This window comes from Phacochoerus africanus, chromosome 13, assembly GCF_016906955.1.
Source record: "Phacochoerus africanus isolate WHEZ1 chromosome 13, ROS_Pafr_v1, whole genome shotgun sequence".
In the NCBI taxonomy this organism is placed as follows: Eukaryota; Metazoa; Chordata; class Mammalia; order Artiodactyla; family Suidae; genus Phacochoerus; species Phacochoerus africanus.
Window position 1 is genome coordinate 32,758,986 of NC_062556.1, and position 15,318 is coordinate 32,774,303.

General features: G+C 38.0%; 1 protein-coding gene across 2 annotated transcripts in view; it reads right to left on the reverse strand.

Annotated features, from left to right (window-relative positions):
* The window catches only part of DIAPH3 (diaphanous related formin 3), a 503,501-nt gene that overhangs the window by 342,513 nt on the left and 145,670 nt on the right, over positions 1-15,318 (reverse strand). For both annotated transcript variants that reach the window (XM_047756273.1, XM_047756272.1), the window contains 2 exons: positions 9,934-10,070; positions 7,317-7,422 (listed from right to left, as the gene is read on the reverse strand). In XM_047756273.1, the coding sequence (XP_047612229.1) occupies positions 7,317-7,422; positions 9,934-10,070 (243 nt within the window). The remainder of the gene's footprint in view (positions 1-7,316; positions 7,423-9,933; positions 10,071-15,318) is intronic.

A 15,318-nucleotide genomic window follows, 5' to 3' on the forward strand; every position in this document is an offset into this window, starting at 1 on the left:
CAGTTTCAACAAGATTTTTTTTTATCTTTTTATTCTGAAATAATGATAGATTCACAGGAAATTGCAAAAGAAAAAAAGTATGGGTTGGTCCTGAGTATTCTTCACACAATTCCTCCCATTGGTAACGTCCTGCTAATCATTGCACAATATCAAAACCAAGAAATTGAAATCGGTACAATCCACAGAGCTTTTGCAGAAATTACCAACTTTACACTCATCTGTGTATGCATTTACAGTTCTATGCAATTTCATCACACGTATAGATTTGTGTAACCATCATCACAATCAAGCTACAGAACAGCTTTAATTGCACGGGACTCCCTCCGGCTTTTTATTTATAGCCACACTTTCCCAGACCCCATCCCAAACCTTTGGCAATCACTAAGGCAGTAAACTGTTCTCAAAGAATGGTTCTCTATAATTTGGTTATTTCAACAATGTTATAGAAATAGAATCACACAGTGTGTAACCTCTTAGGACTAGCATTTTTCGATCAGGATGGTTCTCTGGGGAAATGTGCAAGTTGTATGAATCAATAGGTAATTCTTTTTGATGCTAAATAGTATTCTGTGTATGATTATATGACAGTGTAACTATGCACCTGTTGAGGGACATCAGGGTTGTTCCCAGTATGGGGCTAAAACAAATAAAGCTGCTAGAAAAATTTGTGTATGTGTTCTTGTGCGAACGTTAAGTTTTCATTAATAAGTTTTCATTAAATACTGGGTTGTATAGTTAAGTACCAATTTTAATATCAACAAATGAGGGTCACTAATCTCTACTGACTTTGTTTTTTTAATTTATCAAAATTAGTTTTTAAAGCTAGCATTTACTGAACACTTCTGCTAATGAGGCGAACAGTGCCCTAAGCATATAAACCCATATCCTATGTAATCCCTGCATCAACAAGGAGCTGGGCACTGTGATTATTGCCTTCTTGCAGCTGAGGCGTAGAAAAGAGCTGGGACTCAAATTCAAAGCTGCCTGAGTCAGAACTCTATTAAATTCATCACACCTGTAACACGAGTGTCATTAAATACAAAAGGGACATGTTACTCCAAAAAGTCTTTATTTAGGACATAAAGTTTACATGTGACTATTATATTTCATAGTGACTTTTTTCATTTTTTTTTTTTTTGCTTTTTATGAGAGTTTACAATATTCTGTTAATTTCTGCTGTATAGCAAAGTGACCCAGTTATACATACATATGCAATATCTTTCATCATGTTCCATCACAAGTGATTGGATAAAGTTCCCTGGGCTATACAGCAGGACCTCATTGTTTATCCACTCCAAATGCAATAGTTTGCATGTACTAACTCCAAACTCCCCATCCAACCCACTCTCTCCCCCTCCCCCTTGGCAACCACAAGTCTGTTCTCTATGTCTATGAGTTTGTTTCTCTTCTGTAGATAGGTTCATTTATGCCATATCTTAGATTCCACACAGAAGTGATATCATATGGTATTTGGCTTTTCTCTTTCTGATTTACTTCACATAGTATGAAAATCTCTAGTTGTTTCCATGTTGCTGAAAAAGGCATTTTTTTGTTCTATTTTATGGTTGAGTAGTATTCTATTCTGTATATGTGCCACATCTTCTTACTCCATTCATCTGTCCATGGACATTTAGGTGGTTCCCATGTCTTGGCTACTGTGAATAGTGCTGCAATGAACATAGGGATGTATGTATCTTTTTCAATGAAAGTTTTGTCCAGATAGATGCCCAGGAATGGGATTGCTGGGTCATATTTAGTTAGGTCCTATGTTTAGTTTTCTGAGGAACCTCCGTATTGTTTTCCATAGAGGTTGTACCAGATATATTCCCACCAACAGTGCAGAGGTTCCCTTTTCTGCACACCCTCACCAATATTTGTTATTTGTAGACTTATTAATCATAGTCATTCTGACCTGTTTAAAGTGGTACCTCATTGTAGTTTTGATGTGCATTTTTCTAATAGTGATGCTCAGCATTTTTTCATTTGCCTGTTGGCCACACATGTCACGATTTTATTAATTTTTTCTACTGTTTTTTGAATCTCTATTTTATTGATTTTTATGATTTCCTTCCTTTGAGTGATTTTAGGTTTTGTTTGTTTTTATTTTTCCAGTTCTTTGAGGTGGGAGGTTAGGTTACTGATTTGAGATTTTTCTTCTTTCTTGAGGAAGGCCTGCATTGCTACGAACTTCCAAGTCTTTTTCCAGCATCCATAGATTTTGAATGGTTGTGTTTTCATTATTATTTGTCTCCAGGTGTTTTTAATTTCCCTTTTGATTAACTTGTTGACCCACTGGTCTTTCAGTAGCATGTTGTTTAGTCTCCATGTAGTCAGGTTTTTTCTCATTTATTTTCCTGTGGTTGATTTCTAGTTTGATGCCATTGCAGTCACAGAAGATGCTTGAAATAATTTCTATGCTCTTAAATTTGTGGAGGTGAGTTTTGAGCCCTAGCATATGGTCAATCCTTGAGAATGTTTCATGTGCACATGAAAAGAATGAATATTCTGGGTATTTTTGGATGTAATGTCCTGAAAATACCAATTAAGTCTAACTTTTCTGGAGTTTCTGCTGTTGCTCAGTGGAAACAAATCTAGCATCCATGAGGATGCAGGTTGGATTCATGGGCTCACTCTTTGGGTTAGGATCTGGCATTGCCACGAGCTGTAGTGTAGGTTATGGACATGGCTTGGACCTGGTATTGCTGTGGTTGTGGAACAGGCCAATGGCTACAGCTCCAATTCAACTCCTAGCCTGGGAACCTCCATATGCCATGGGTGTGGCCCTAAAAAGACAAAAAAAAGTCTAACTTTTCTATTGTGTCATTGATTTTCTGTCTAAAGGACATGTCCATTGATGTGAGTGGGGTGTTAAAATCTCCTATTCTTTTTTTAATCCCATCAATTTTTCCCTTTTATATCTGTTAGTATTTGTTGTATATATTTTAGTATTCCTATATTAGGGGCATATATATTGACGAGTGTAATATCCTCTTCCTGATTGGTCCTTTTATCATTAAAAACTGTCCTTCTTTGTCTTTATGGCCTTCTTTTTAAAGTTTATTTCGTCCGATATGAGTGTTGCAACTTCCACTTTCCTGTCTTTTCAATTAGCATGACATGTCTTTTTCCATCCCCTCACTTTCAATTTATAAGTGTCCTTTGCCCTAAGGTGAGTCTCTTATATACAACATACTGTAGACTTTTGCTTTTTTATCCCATCTGCCCACCATGTTTTTTAATTGGAGCATTCAGTCCATTGACATTAAGATAATTATTGATAAATATGTATTTATTGTCATTTTTAAGCCTTGTTCTCCAGTGAATTCTATGTTATCCTTTGTTCCTTTCTTTTTTTGGTTCGATGATTTCCTTTATTTTACGATAGTGTCCTCTTCTTTTTAGTTTTCATGAATGTATTTTTTGGTTTTGATTTGTGTTTGCCCTGTTTTTATAGTATGTTAACCCCTTCCTATGTCCGCTTGCTTTAGTTTGATAGTCATATAGGTTCAAACACATTGTTTTAAAAAACAAAAGTCTAGATTTTTTTACTTTCTTTTGCCACATTTTATGATTTTTGATGTCCTTTTTTTAAAATCTTTATGTTTATCCTTTTGCTGTTCCTTGTGTTTATTGTCACTTTTACAAATAGTCCTTTTTTTTTCCCCATTTAAATCTTATTCTGGCTTATTTAAGGGATTACGTTCCAATTGTGATTTCCTCCATCCTATATCTTCTTACTTCTTTCCTATTTAGAGGAAACCTTTCAGTATTTATTTTAAAATGGGTTTGATTTTATTTTTTGTTTGATGCAGAACTTCTTTATTTCTCCTATTTTAAATGATATTCTTGCTGGGTAGAGCATTCTGGGTTGCAAATTTTTCCCTTTTAGAACTTTGAATAATTCTTGCCACTCTTTTCTGGCCTGCAGTGTTTCTGTAGAGAAAGAAACTGATAAACTTATGGGGGTTCCCTTATAATTAACTATTTGTTTTTCTCTTGCTGCCTTTAAAATCCTCTCTTATCTGTAATTTTTCCATTTTTATATGTCTTGGTGTGGGTCTTGTTCTTTCATCATTAAATACTGTCCTTCTTTGGGTTCAACTTGTTTGGGGCCCTCTAAGTTTTCTGTATCTTGACATCTATTTCCTTTAGATTTGGAAAGTTTTCAGCCATAATTTCTTCAAATTTATTTTCAATCCCTTTCTCTTTTCCTTCTGGAATCACTATTATGCATAGGTGGCCTGCTTTATATTATCCCACAGATCTCTTATATTGCTTTCATGTTTTTTCCTTTGGTTTTCTGCTTGCTGTCCTGATTGTTTTATTTCCATTTTTCTATATTCTAAGTCTCTAATTCATTCGTCTGCATTATTCATTCTGCTCTTCAATGCCTTTGAGTCTCTGCAAATGAGCTGTCTAATTTTTCTTGGCTCCTCCTTATATTTTCTAGTTCTTATCTAAAGTAATCTGCATTACTGTTCATATCTGCTCTTAATTTCCTCAGTATTTTCACTATCTTCTTTTTGAACTCAATGTCTATTAGACCACAGGGTCTGTTTCATTGTTTGCTCCTTCGCAGGAATTCTCCTGTTCTTATAACTGGGAATGGTTCCTAAGCTTCTTCATTTTGCTTAAGCTTTTCTTATTCTGTGAGTTTAGGGAAAACACCTACTGTAGTCTGGGAGGGCTATTTATATGCAAGAGCACCCCTGGGTATTTTGTGAGGGCTTACTGGGGTTTTTTGGGGAGGGTGATGAGGGTTGCTTTTGGTTTGGAAGCTTGCTATTTCCTTCCTCAGTGTGTGCAGGCTATTGCCCCTCTGATAGGAGGTGTGGTGGTATATGGCCTATGCATGCTTCCTGGGAAATGGAGGCAATGGGCAGGGCCTGTAGCTGGTGCCTGGTTGCTGGGCCCTTGATAGTAGAAAGGACCCACAGGAAGGTGGAGCAGGCTGCCTTTGGTTGCAGGGCCCCGGGAAGTGGCAATGACTCTCAGGGAGGTGTAGCCAGCACCCAGAGCATTAGCAGTGGCAACAGTAGGGCATATGCATTTCCAGAGTTGTGAAAGCAACAAGAGGTGGTGCTTGGTTGCAATGCCCTCCTCTGTGGCATCCCCAGAGGAGACTGGAGCCACAGGTGGTACCTGTTCATGGACCCTGGAGCCTGAAATAGCTTCAGTGGTTTGCCCCCACTGCCCATAGCCTATTCAAGAGGCACCCTGCTGCCTGAGAGCCCGAAAACGCACAGAAAAAGATATTCCTATGGCAGCACTGCCCCTCTTCCTCTTGCCCTTCCCAACAGAGGTGTCTTGCTTCTCCTGCAGGCCCAGGCCTCCTCCCAAGTTGCCTTGGCTCAGGCGTTCCACTCCCGAGCCGTAGGGCTTCACTCCCTAGCCCCTCAGGCTGTCCCCACACAGCCAACCCTAGTCCTATCCCCAGAACTAACCTCTGGAGCCTAAGTCTCAGCTCCCAGCCCCCATCCAAGCACCTCAGGCTGTAGTTCCCAGGAGGTGGTAGCTATGGTCTGTGTGGTTCTCTCTCTGCTTTGCCCTCCTCAGTCCAGCTGCTGCACTTTTCTCCAAGGCTTTGAGGTTCCCTCTCCATCTTGGCTGGTCTCCCCATCAGTTAGGTGGCCTCCTAGGGAGTGGATCCCTTTCCTCTTTCACAGCTCCCTCTCAGTAGTGCTAATCCTGTCCTGATTCCCTTTTTTTCTCTTGTCGCTCTCTCTCTTTTTTTCCTTTTGTTCTACCCAGTTATGTGGAGGTCTTCTTGCCCTTTGTGGAGGTTTAAGGTCTTCAGTCAGCATTCAGTAGATGGTTCTAGATATAGATGGGCTTATTTATGTGTGTGTGGGAGAAGGTGAGAGCCACGCCTTACTCCTTTGCCATCTTGATCCCACTCCTGAGATTTCTAACATGCTACAAAAATAATCAAAATTAATCTAATAATCTACTGGTATTTGTGCAAACACGAGACAAGTAAAAGGTACACGAATATTATAGGAAAATTCAGATAAAGTAATCATTCAGCTTTTCTCTAGAAAGTTCCTTTTAGGTTAACACTTCATTAGTCCTGTGGTGAACAGGAAATGTGGGGCCAGTGAGAAAAGAAGGAGGAGAGAAAAATGAGGGTAATGATGTATAACTTAACAGACCCCTGCCCACCAAGCAACTGAAGGAGCAGGGTCGATGTCAGCAGTGGACACCAGAGACCAGGGCCCCAATTACAGAAGAGGAAGGAGGGGCCACTTCCTAGAAGCTCCAGGAGCTGGGCCCATGCAATAGTCCATATATGCACTCAGATCTAGCATGCCTTCTGCCCTGAGAAACAGTCACACAGAGTTCCTTGCTGTCATCAGAAATAGATCACAAACACCATCTTCAGAATGTCATAGTAAATTATTAATTTGACAGTGCCTGACATTTTCTGATTTTTTCATCAAATACCATGTTTATTCTTATTAATTTAACACAAAGATCTGGCTTTTCTATTCCTACCACAATGAGAAACAATTAAATAGCTATGATATACAGAGATTTGAAATAAAAATTAAAACTATAATATTTTACTATTAAGTATGAAACAGATTTACTTCATAGCTATTAGCACCTTGGTTTTCAAATTTTGTTGCACATTAGAATCATCTGAGGTTCTTTTAAAAATCCCAATTACCAGGTCCCAACCATACCAATTCAATTTTTAAAAATTTGGAGCTATCGGGTATCAATAATTTATTGGAGATACTAAGGTCTGATTAGCAATGATTTTAACAACAATTACAACAATAAAACTCTTATGTCTTTTTTAAAAAGAGAGAAATTAAATGAATATTAGATATGCAGACTAAATAATGTCTCATGTCTAAAGGTGACTTTTTGGGAAGACTTAAAAATCTCTGAAAATTTCTAACCTCAGTCTCTCTACTCATGGAACCTGTCAGCTTTTCAGATATAAAACTAATACAATGAGAAGCCATGATTGACTTAATTGCCAAAACTTCTTAAAAGGTTATAATAATTAACAATTGTGTATTGAGATCAACATAGAATGAACAATTCATGGACTGTGATTATACGTAAATAAATAGAAACACATGATTACATATTTCACAGAGAAATCTCATTAAGTCAACTTCTAGGGACCTAAGAAAATAATTATAGATATATACTAAGTTGTATCTAAGATAAATTATGATATAGTATGTTATAATTCTGTATTTATTTAAAATATTAAATGGCATGAAAGGTTTCATACTACAATATTAAATATCATCAGAAAACAGCTACAAAACAGTATGAATAATAAACATGAAACTTACTTGCAACTGAACTGAGTTGTGCTGAAGACCTTCCACAATAGAAGAAAATCTGTCAATTTTTCTTTCTTCTCCAGCTGATGTTAAAGCTTCTAAAACATCTTCAAGGCTATTGGAAAATGTGAAATTATAAATTAAACTGCAAACAGCAAATAACCCAAATAACTCAATACAAAAGCATGATTTATTAAACTACAGAGTCACTGTTCCTAGGCAGCCAATAACATTTTTTAAAGTAGCTTACTGAGTACGTAAAACATATCAAGCACAAACTATGTTAAATGTTTTAATTCATTTATTCTTCATAATAACTCTATGATGATGTTTACTTATTAAGCATATAGAGAGAGCTCACTACACATCAGGTACTATTTGAACCACCCTATAAATATTAACTATTTTTAATGTATATAATCTCTATGAAAGAGATATTATTGTTTGTTACCCCCATATTATGGAATAGGAAACTGAGGTCATAAAATGTTAAGCAATTTGTCTAAGGTCTCACATTGACTCAAGGGTAGAGTGGTAGAGCAAGGATCTGAAACCAGACAGTCTGTGCAGTGAGCACTGTATAAATGTTCTTAATCACTACAACCCTACTCATCTTGCGTGTAAGCAAATGAAGCTATGGTAGCCAAAAACATACAGTAATAAGGAGTAGCCAAATATAAAGAATAATGGGTATGCACGAACTATACATGCTACTTCTTTTGTTTGTTTTTTGCTTTTTAGGGCCGCACCCACAGCATATAGAAGTTCCCAGGCTAGGGATCTAATCAGAGCTAACACCTGCCAGCCTACGCCACAGCCACAGAAACGCCAGATCCAAGCTGCATCTGTGACCTACACCACAGCTCCTGGCAACACTGGATCCTTAACCCACTGAGTGAGGCCAGGGATCGAACCTGCAGGCTTATGGTTCCTAGTCGGATTCATTTCCACTGCGCCATGATGGGACCTCCTACATGCTACTTCTTTAAAGAATACTATGCTAACAGTACCCAGCATACTGTACAAGCTCACACAGTTTGTGGACATAGACACGTAGTCCTAAGAGTTAATTACATCATTTTGATAACTATTCTGAAATCAAGAAATGAAAAAATAATGTGAAAGTGGAGGAAGAGGACAAAAGAGAAGAGGAAAGAGGGAAACAAGATAAAAAAAGAAAAGGCAAAGGAGAGGGTGAAGAGGGGAAAGGAAGGAGGAAGGGATAGGGAAAGAAAAGTGAGGAAGAGAGGAAAAAACAGGAAGTAGGGGAGGGAGGAGGAAGAGGAAGGAGGGAAGCAGAGAGAGGAGAAAGAAGAGGAGGAAGGAGGAAGAGAAAGGGGGAGGAGGAGCAGAGGAAGTGTCTCATGTGTCAACATTAAATTAACGCCTAGATTTCTACACCAAAATTAATAGGGCCTTTTTTATTTTATTTATTTATTTTATTTTATTTTATTTATTTATTTATTTATTTTGTCTTTTTGCCATTTCTTGGGCTGCTCTTGTGGCATATGGAGGATCCCAGGCTAGGGATCTAATCAGAGCTGTAGCAGCTGGCCTTCACCAGAGCCACAGCAACTCGGGATCCGAGCTGCGTCTGCAACCTACACCACAGCTCAGGCAACACCGGATCCTTAACCCACTGAGCAAGGCCAGGGATCGAACCTGCAACCTCATGGTTCTTAGTCGAATTCGTTAACCACTGAGCCACGACGGGAACTCCAGTATGGCCTTTTTTAAATGGCAAAGTGACAAAGCTGTATGCCTGGCTTTGCAGCTGGGACTGCAGTGGGCAATGGGCAGTGGGGCCTCATCCAGGGATGCGTAAGCTGTAGGTATACACACGGGCAGTGGGCCAGGGCTGAGTGGTGCATGGTGACTGCGCAACTAAGTCTAAACTGAACAGCACAACAGTCGGCAGCCCCACAGGACCTTCACATGGATGATTCTGAAACATGTAAAGAAGGTTTCACTTCCAGCGATTGCCCACCTTTTCAGGAAGGAGGGCCATTTCTGTTTGTTCTTTTGGTTGTTTAGTTTGTATATCTTTATCCTTTATAAAAGGTATCTTAATTTTTAACTGCTTTTTTGTAATAAGAACACTAATCTTCCTTAAAAAGAAAGAAGATTTATCTTTATCTTTTAATATGTATGTAATTGTCTTTTTGTTACAAGTCTGGCAATGGCGTGCTGTCTTTAAAGTTAAAACTTTAGTACATACTTTACAGTCAAGGACATTGTACCCTCAACTGTTACATTATCAATTATTCAGTTATTATTGAATTAATTCTATCTGAAAAAACACAAGAAACAGAACCAATTGGTATATTTTCCAGAGTCTTCATTTAGAATTTTTAGGGCTTGAGTTCAGACAGCTTAAATATAATGAAGAAATCAATTTTTCATAGAAACATGTTAGCCCATATTATCAATTAAGAGAAGAAATTACTACTCAAACATGTCTGTTCAGCCAATATGAATCTAAATCAGCTGCTTAAGTATTTAATTAAGTATTTATTTTTTATTCATTTATTTAAATTCTAAATTAAAACAGAATAATGAAAACATTGTGTGAATTGAAACATATTAAATTATTACATAATTAGAGATATAAGTTGAGAAGACTTACATGCTTTCCTCCCCTACAATGCACACTGCAGAAAGCAGTTTAACCACATCCGTCATCATACTGGGCTGCTCAGGATCAATGGCTCTGGCTAATAAAGAAAGACTCCTCTCTTCACTCATAATTCTTTCCAAGCCATACTAGAACAATTTGGAAATAAGAGGTTAAATTTTAGCAGTTAGTTGGAAATACAGTGCCCTGAAGGAAATGCAGTTATTTTTTTTAATGTTTATAATGTATTTGTACATGTAGTAAAGCCAGAAAATACAAATAATGTAAATAACATCCTTAAAAATTCATAGAAGTATTTCCTTTACATTAAAAACTATGAGAATCAATCAAACATAAACAACCCCTAAATTTTAATTTTATGACAATATGATGGACAATTATGAATACAAGTAAGTGGCCAACTGGAGAAAGGGAGAAGCAGGGAGGAATACTGAAACGTCCCAACAGGAACACACAAAATGAACAGACACTAAGCTCCCTGAGGAGCTCTCCTGGGAGGGAAGGGTAGTAAGAGGTAAATCACTGCAAGTCAACATACAGCTCACTATCCCAGAGAAATATAATATGACCCACATGTGCAATGTAAAATTTCAAGCAAAAAGCAAAACTAAATTTAATTGAATTATTCCAATATAGCCAAACTATTATCATTTCAAAATATAATTAAAACAAAACATTTACTGATGAGTTATTTTCATTTGTTTTTTTCTGCCTAAGTATTTAAAATCCAGTGTGTATTTTACACACAGGGCATATCTCAATTCAGACCTGCCACATTTCAAGGGCTCAGGAGGAGCCACATATGAAAAACACATCACACAGTGCAGGCCCAGCTAGTAACATTTAGTTCATAAAGGGGCAAATGCTGGAAGGTGATTGGGGCTGATACCGTGTAGAAACTGCCTTAGGATGTATGTATTATCATAAGAACGATATTTCATAGTCAGAAATGCGTTGCAGTTGTAAAGCCATGATATAAATGGGATGATTTGGGATGAGGACAAAGGTTGTTTCCTACTGCCAGGATGTCACACCCAATTGAAAGATAAGGAGTTATGCTAATGACTTAGTGTTTTGAGTTAAGCATGTATATATCCTTAGGACTCAGTTACCATCTATGGAAGATAAGTATCAAATAACAGAGAATGAACAGGAACAATAAAACAGTACTACTTATCTACCATGCACCCCAGAGGATCCTTTTTTAAAAAAGTGAGAAATTTAGGGAGTTCCTGTCATGGCTCAGTGGATTAAGAAGCCTACATGGCATCCACAAGGACTCGGGTTTAATTTCTGGCCTCACTCGGTGGGTTAAGGATCCAGTGTTGCCATGAGCTGTGGGGTAGGTTGCAGAGGTGGCTTGGATCCTTCGTTGCTGTGGCTGTGGTAGGCCGGCAGCTGGAGCTCTGATTTGACCCCTAGCCTGGGAACTTCCATGTGGCCCTAAAAAGAAAAAATAAAAATATAAAAAGTGAGAAAAGTAAACTGATTAGAATTACCACTAAGCACTAAAAAAGACCTTAATCCCAATTACAGACCTATGAACCATGGCTTAACTCAAAATTACCACTAGATATCAGTATCAAAGTTAAATCTGTAACAAGATTGGATCCAAATACTTTTGAGTGCTATGAAATCTTATTTGTAAGTTTCCTATCTAGTATATGGCATTTACGTAAAGAAGCTTCACATTGTGCTGAAATAGTGCATTTGCTTTAAACCATTAAGAAACACAGGTGTAAGGATGAACATACAAGCAGAAAGGCCAAGGGCCCTGGGGTACCGATTATTGAAAAGACTTCTCTGTCCTGCTGGGGACAGGAAAACATTTACCAAGAAACAGTTACACCAGCCAGGAAATGCTCACTTTTGTGATGCCTCGGGCTGTTTCCTAACTGGAAAGAAAGAAAAAGGAGGCATGGGGCCAGAGACTGCAATATGCCTCAACAATCATTCCAGGGAATTGTCAGAGGCTTGTACAGGACCACTTAGACCCAATTCAAACAGTCAATCAGCCAATGATTACCAATGTAACAAAGGGCTGGCTCTGTCCTAATAAACCTGAGACAGTAAAGCTTGCCTCCAGCCTTTCCCTTCACCTCCCACCCAACAGGGTGGCTGAGCCAGCACCTGCCCTTGTGGAAGCAGAATCCTGTGGATCCTCCAGCCATTCAAGGCAACTCAGACTGATTTCCTCAAGTAATACCACCTACCTTCTCTGTCAAACCCTCTGGCCCTAAACCCTGTGTCAGTAGGACATGTATTCATAGCAGTGTTCTCTGATTTTGTAGTTTTGACTAGCATCCTGTGAACCCAAAGCTGTATCACAGCAATATTCTCTGACTTGCTGACATAAAATTGTACAGTGCTCATTTAGAGACTGGAACGAGGCCAGGTTACCACTACTAAGTATCTAGGAATAAAGACTGAACTGCTGCCTATTTGCATAAAAGTATTCTGATTCAATTATTTAAATTTAAAAAAAAAAACCCACAAAACAAAACCCACTGACTCTGAGAGAAATAGTTAACTTACCAGTGCTGGCATTTAAAGTACATTAAATGAAGGCTATTATAAGACTAGAGAGATGGTGACAAATTTTGGAAGGTCTAAGGGTGTCTCTCTACTGAATGTCAAGGATCCAATCTGGATTATATGAAAACTCATGTGTTCAAAACTCTGAGGACCAGTGCCAAGTTCCATTTGCATTCTACTTGAAACCTATTATTACCTAACAGATGGAATTTCAGGTCACTGAAGGTGTGTTAAGTAGGTGAAGGTTAATCCCCTAGATCCCTGGATAGGATGCCCAATACTACATGAATGCTGGTGCTGAATAACTACCCTAGGTGAGTTAATCCCAGGAGCAGAGAAAATATGGGGAGGGGGCTGGCCTCAGGAACAAGGCACCCTCTGTGTGAGTGCAAACCTTAAGAAACATAAAAAGTTAACTAGCCAAAATGAAGCCCTTGTTCAAATTACATCTTAATTTAAAGGTATTTAATTTTTCATCCGGACTTTTATTTTCTTCCTAATAAATATTCAAAAATCTTCTCCTAAGAGTTCCCATCGTGGCTCAGTGGTTAATGAACCCAACTAGCATCCATGAGGACGCAGGTTTGCTCCCTGGCCTCACTCAGTGGGTTAAGGATCCAGCATTGCCATGAGCTGTGGCATAGGTCGCAGACACAGCTTGGATCCCACGTTGCTGTGGCTGTGGCATAGGCTGGCAGTTAAGCTCCGATTGGACCCCTAGCTTGGGAACCTCCATATGCTGCAGGTACAGTCCTAAAAAGACAAAAGACCAAAAAAAAAATCTTCTTCCATTCAAAACTGTTATATATAGAGTTCTCATTGTGGTTCAGTGGGTTGAGAATCCAGTGCTGTCTCTCTCAGAATGTGAGAATGCAGGTTTGATTCCTGGCCTCTCTCAGGGAATTAAGGATCCAGTGCTGCCCCAAGCTGCAGTGCAGGTCGCAGATGCAGCTCAGATCTGGTGTTGCCATGGCTGCGGTGTAGCCCTGCAACTGCAGCTCTGATTTGACCCCTAGCCTAGGAACTTCCATATGCTGCAAGTGCAGCCATAAAAAGAAAAACAATCAAAAAAACCCACTATAAAGTTCAATGTAGTACCACAAAAAATTCAATTTCATATAATGCTATTAGATTTGTGCATAATATTAATTTTATAATTACCAGTAACAAATAAGGTACCATTGTTTTTTTCTCTAAAAGTGTATATTTTTCATCATTCAATGGACTTTTATAAAAACTGCACAGTGAGTTATAGAAAAAAATCATCAACCAATCATGGGGGAAAAAATTACCAAAAAATTTCACATATATTAAGTTTAGACCTTAGATATTAGAATTATAATACTGATTCCAATTACCAGAAAAAAATTTTTTTTGGTCCTTTTTGCCATTTTTTGGGCCACTCCCACGGCATATAGAGGTTGCCAGGCTAGGGGTCCAATTGGAGCTGTAGCTGCCAGCCTACACCACAGCCACAGCAATGCCAGATCCGAGCCGCATCTGCGACCTACACCACAGCTCAGGCAACGCCGGATCCTTAACCCACTGAGCAAGGCCAGGGATCGAACCTGCAACCTCATGGTTCCTAGTCAGTTTGTTAACCACTGAGCCACGACAGGAACTCCCCCAATTACCAGAAATTTTTATTCATATTCAGCATAGGTGATAGCAATAAATGCAAATGACAATACATTCCAACTCCACATAAACAAACTATAAGTAAAATAATCCATTATAACACAATAAATCACATTATGTTAATTAGAATATAAATACACAAAGTTTACTCCCTTTCCAATTCAGTCTCAAACCAAGTAGGGCTATTATCTTTTATATACCGCTTCATTTTAACTATGACATTCATTTCAAACTCAAATTATGATCAAAATGCCCCTGTGCTTTGGAAAAATGTTCACGGGTTTTCTTTACTCTTAGCCTTCCCATAATCAGTGAAATTTCCAATTTCTATATTCTCACTTTAGAAAGGCTTCCTTTAAAGCAATGTTATATACTCAGTGTGGAAAGCTGTCTCCCTTTTAGCAGTTGATTCCTTTATTCACTTATTCTTAAAATACACTCTACAAAAAGCTACATAACATGCCTAAAATCACATTCATGCAGAACACTGTGTTCAATACAAGAAAGGACTTGTAATTTATACATCAGATTTTTTCCCTGAAAGTTACACATGATTGGAGGAAGCAGGGAGGTGAAAAATATTTCGTGGGTTAAAAGTAGAAAACTTAGTTCCAGAAAATGATGAAAAGAGCCATAAATAATTCAACAGGATAGAAAATATTTGCTACATTAAATAAAAAGAAATGTAAATGTTAATAACAAGTAAAAATACTTAAGTGCAAAATTCTCTAAAGGTTTACTTTAAAAATTAGAGTAAGGAAAAAAGTATTAAAAATTAAAATTAATCAGAAATGCAGTTTTGCTATAAAACATAAATCATTATCCACCATAAGTAAAATTTTCTCCCCTGCTGTCCAACAGCAACAAAAATACCTATCATTACCGCACACATCATGAGGTAGATGTGTTTAGATGTTGGAGCTAAGGACATGGAGTGACAATAGAGCTAATTTCTGCAATTAATAGTACCAAAAAAGGAAACACTGTCAGATAAACCCAACTTCAGGACAGAGCATAAACCATTTCTCTGTTGTAATGTGTCCTTTTTAAATATGCAAGATCTGCAAATTTGCCACATTATATTTGGTCTCAGTATGATATATAATTACGGTTGAACTTTGAACATCACAGGGGTTGGGACACTGCCCCCCGACCCCATGCAGTGAAAAATCTGAGTTTAACTTTTGATTCCCCCAAATTTAA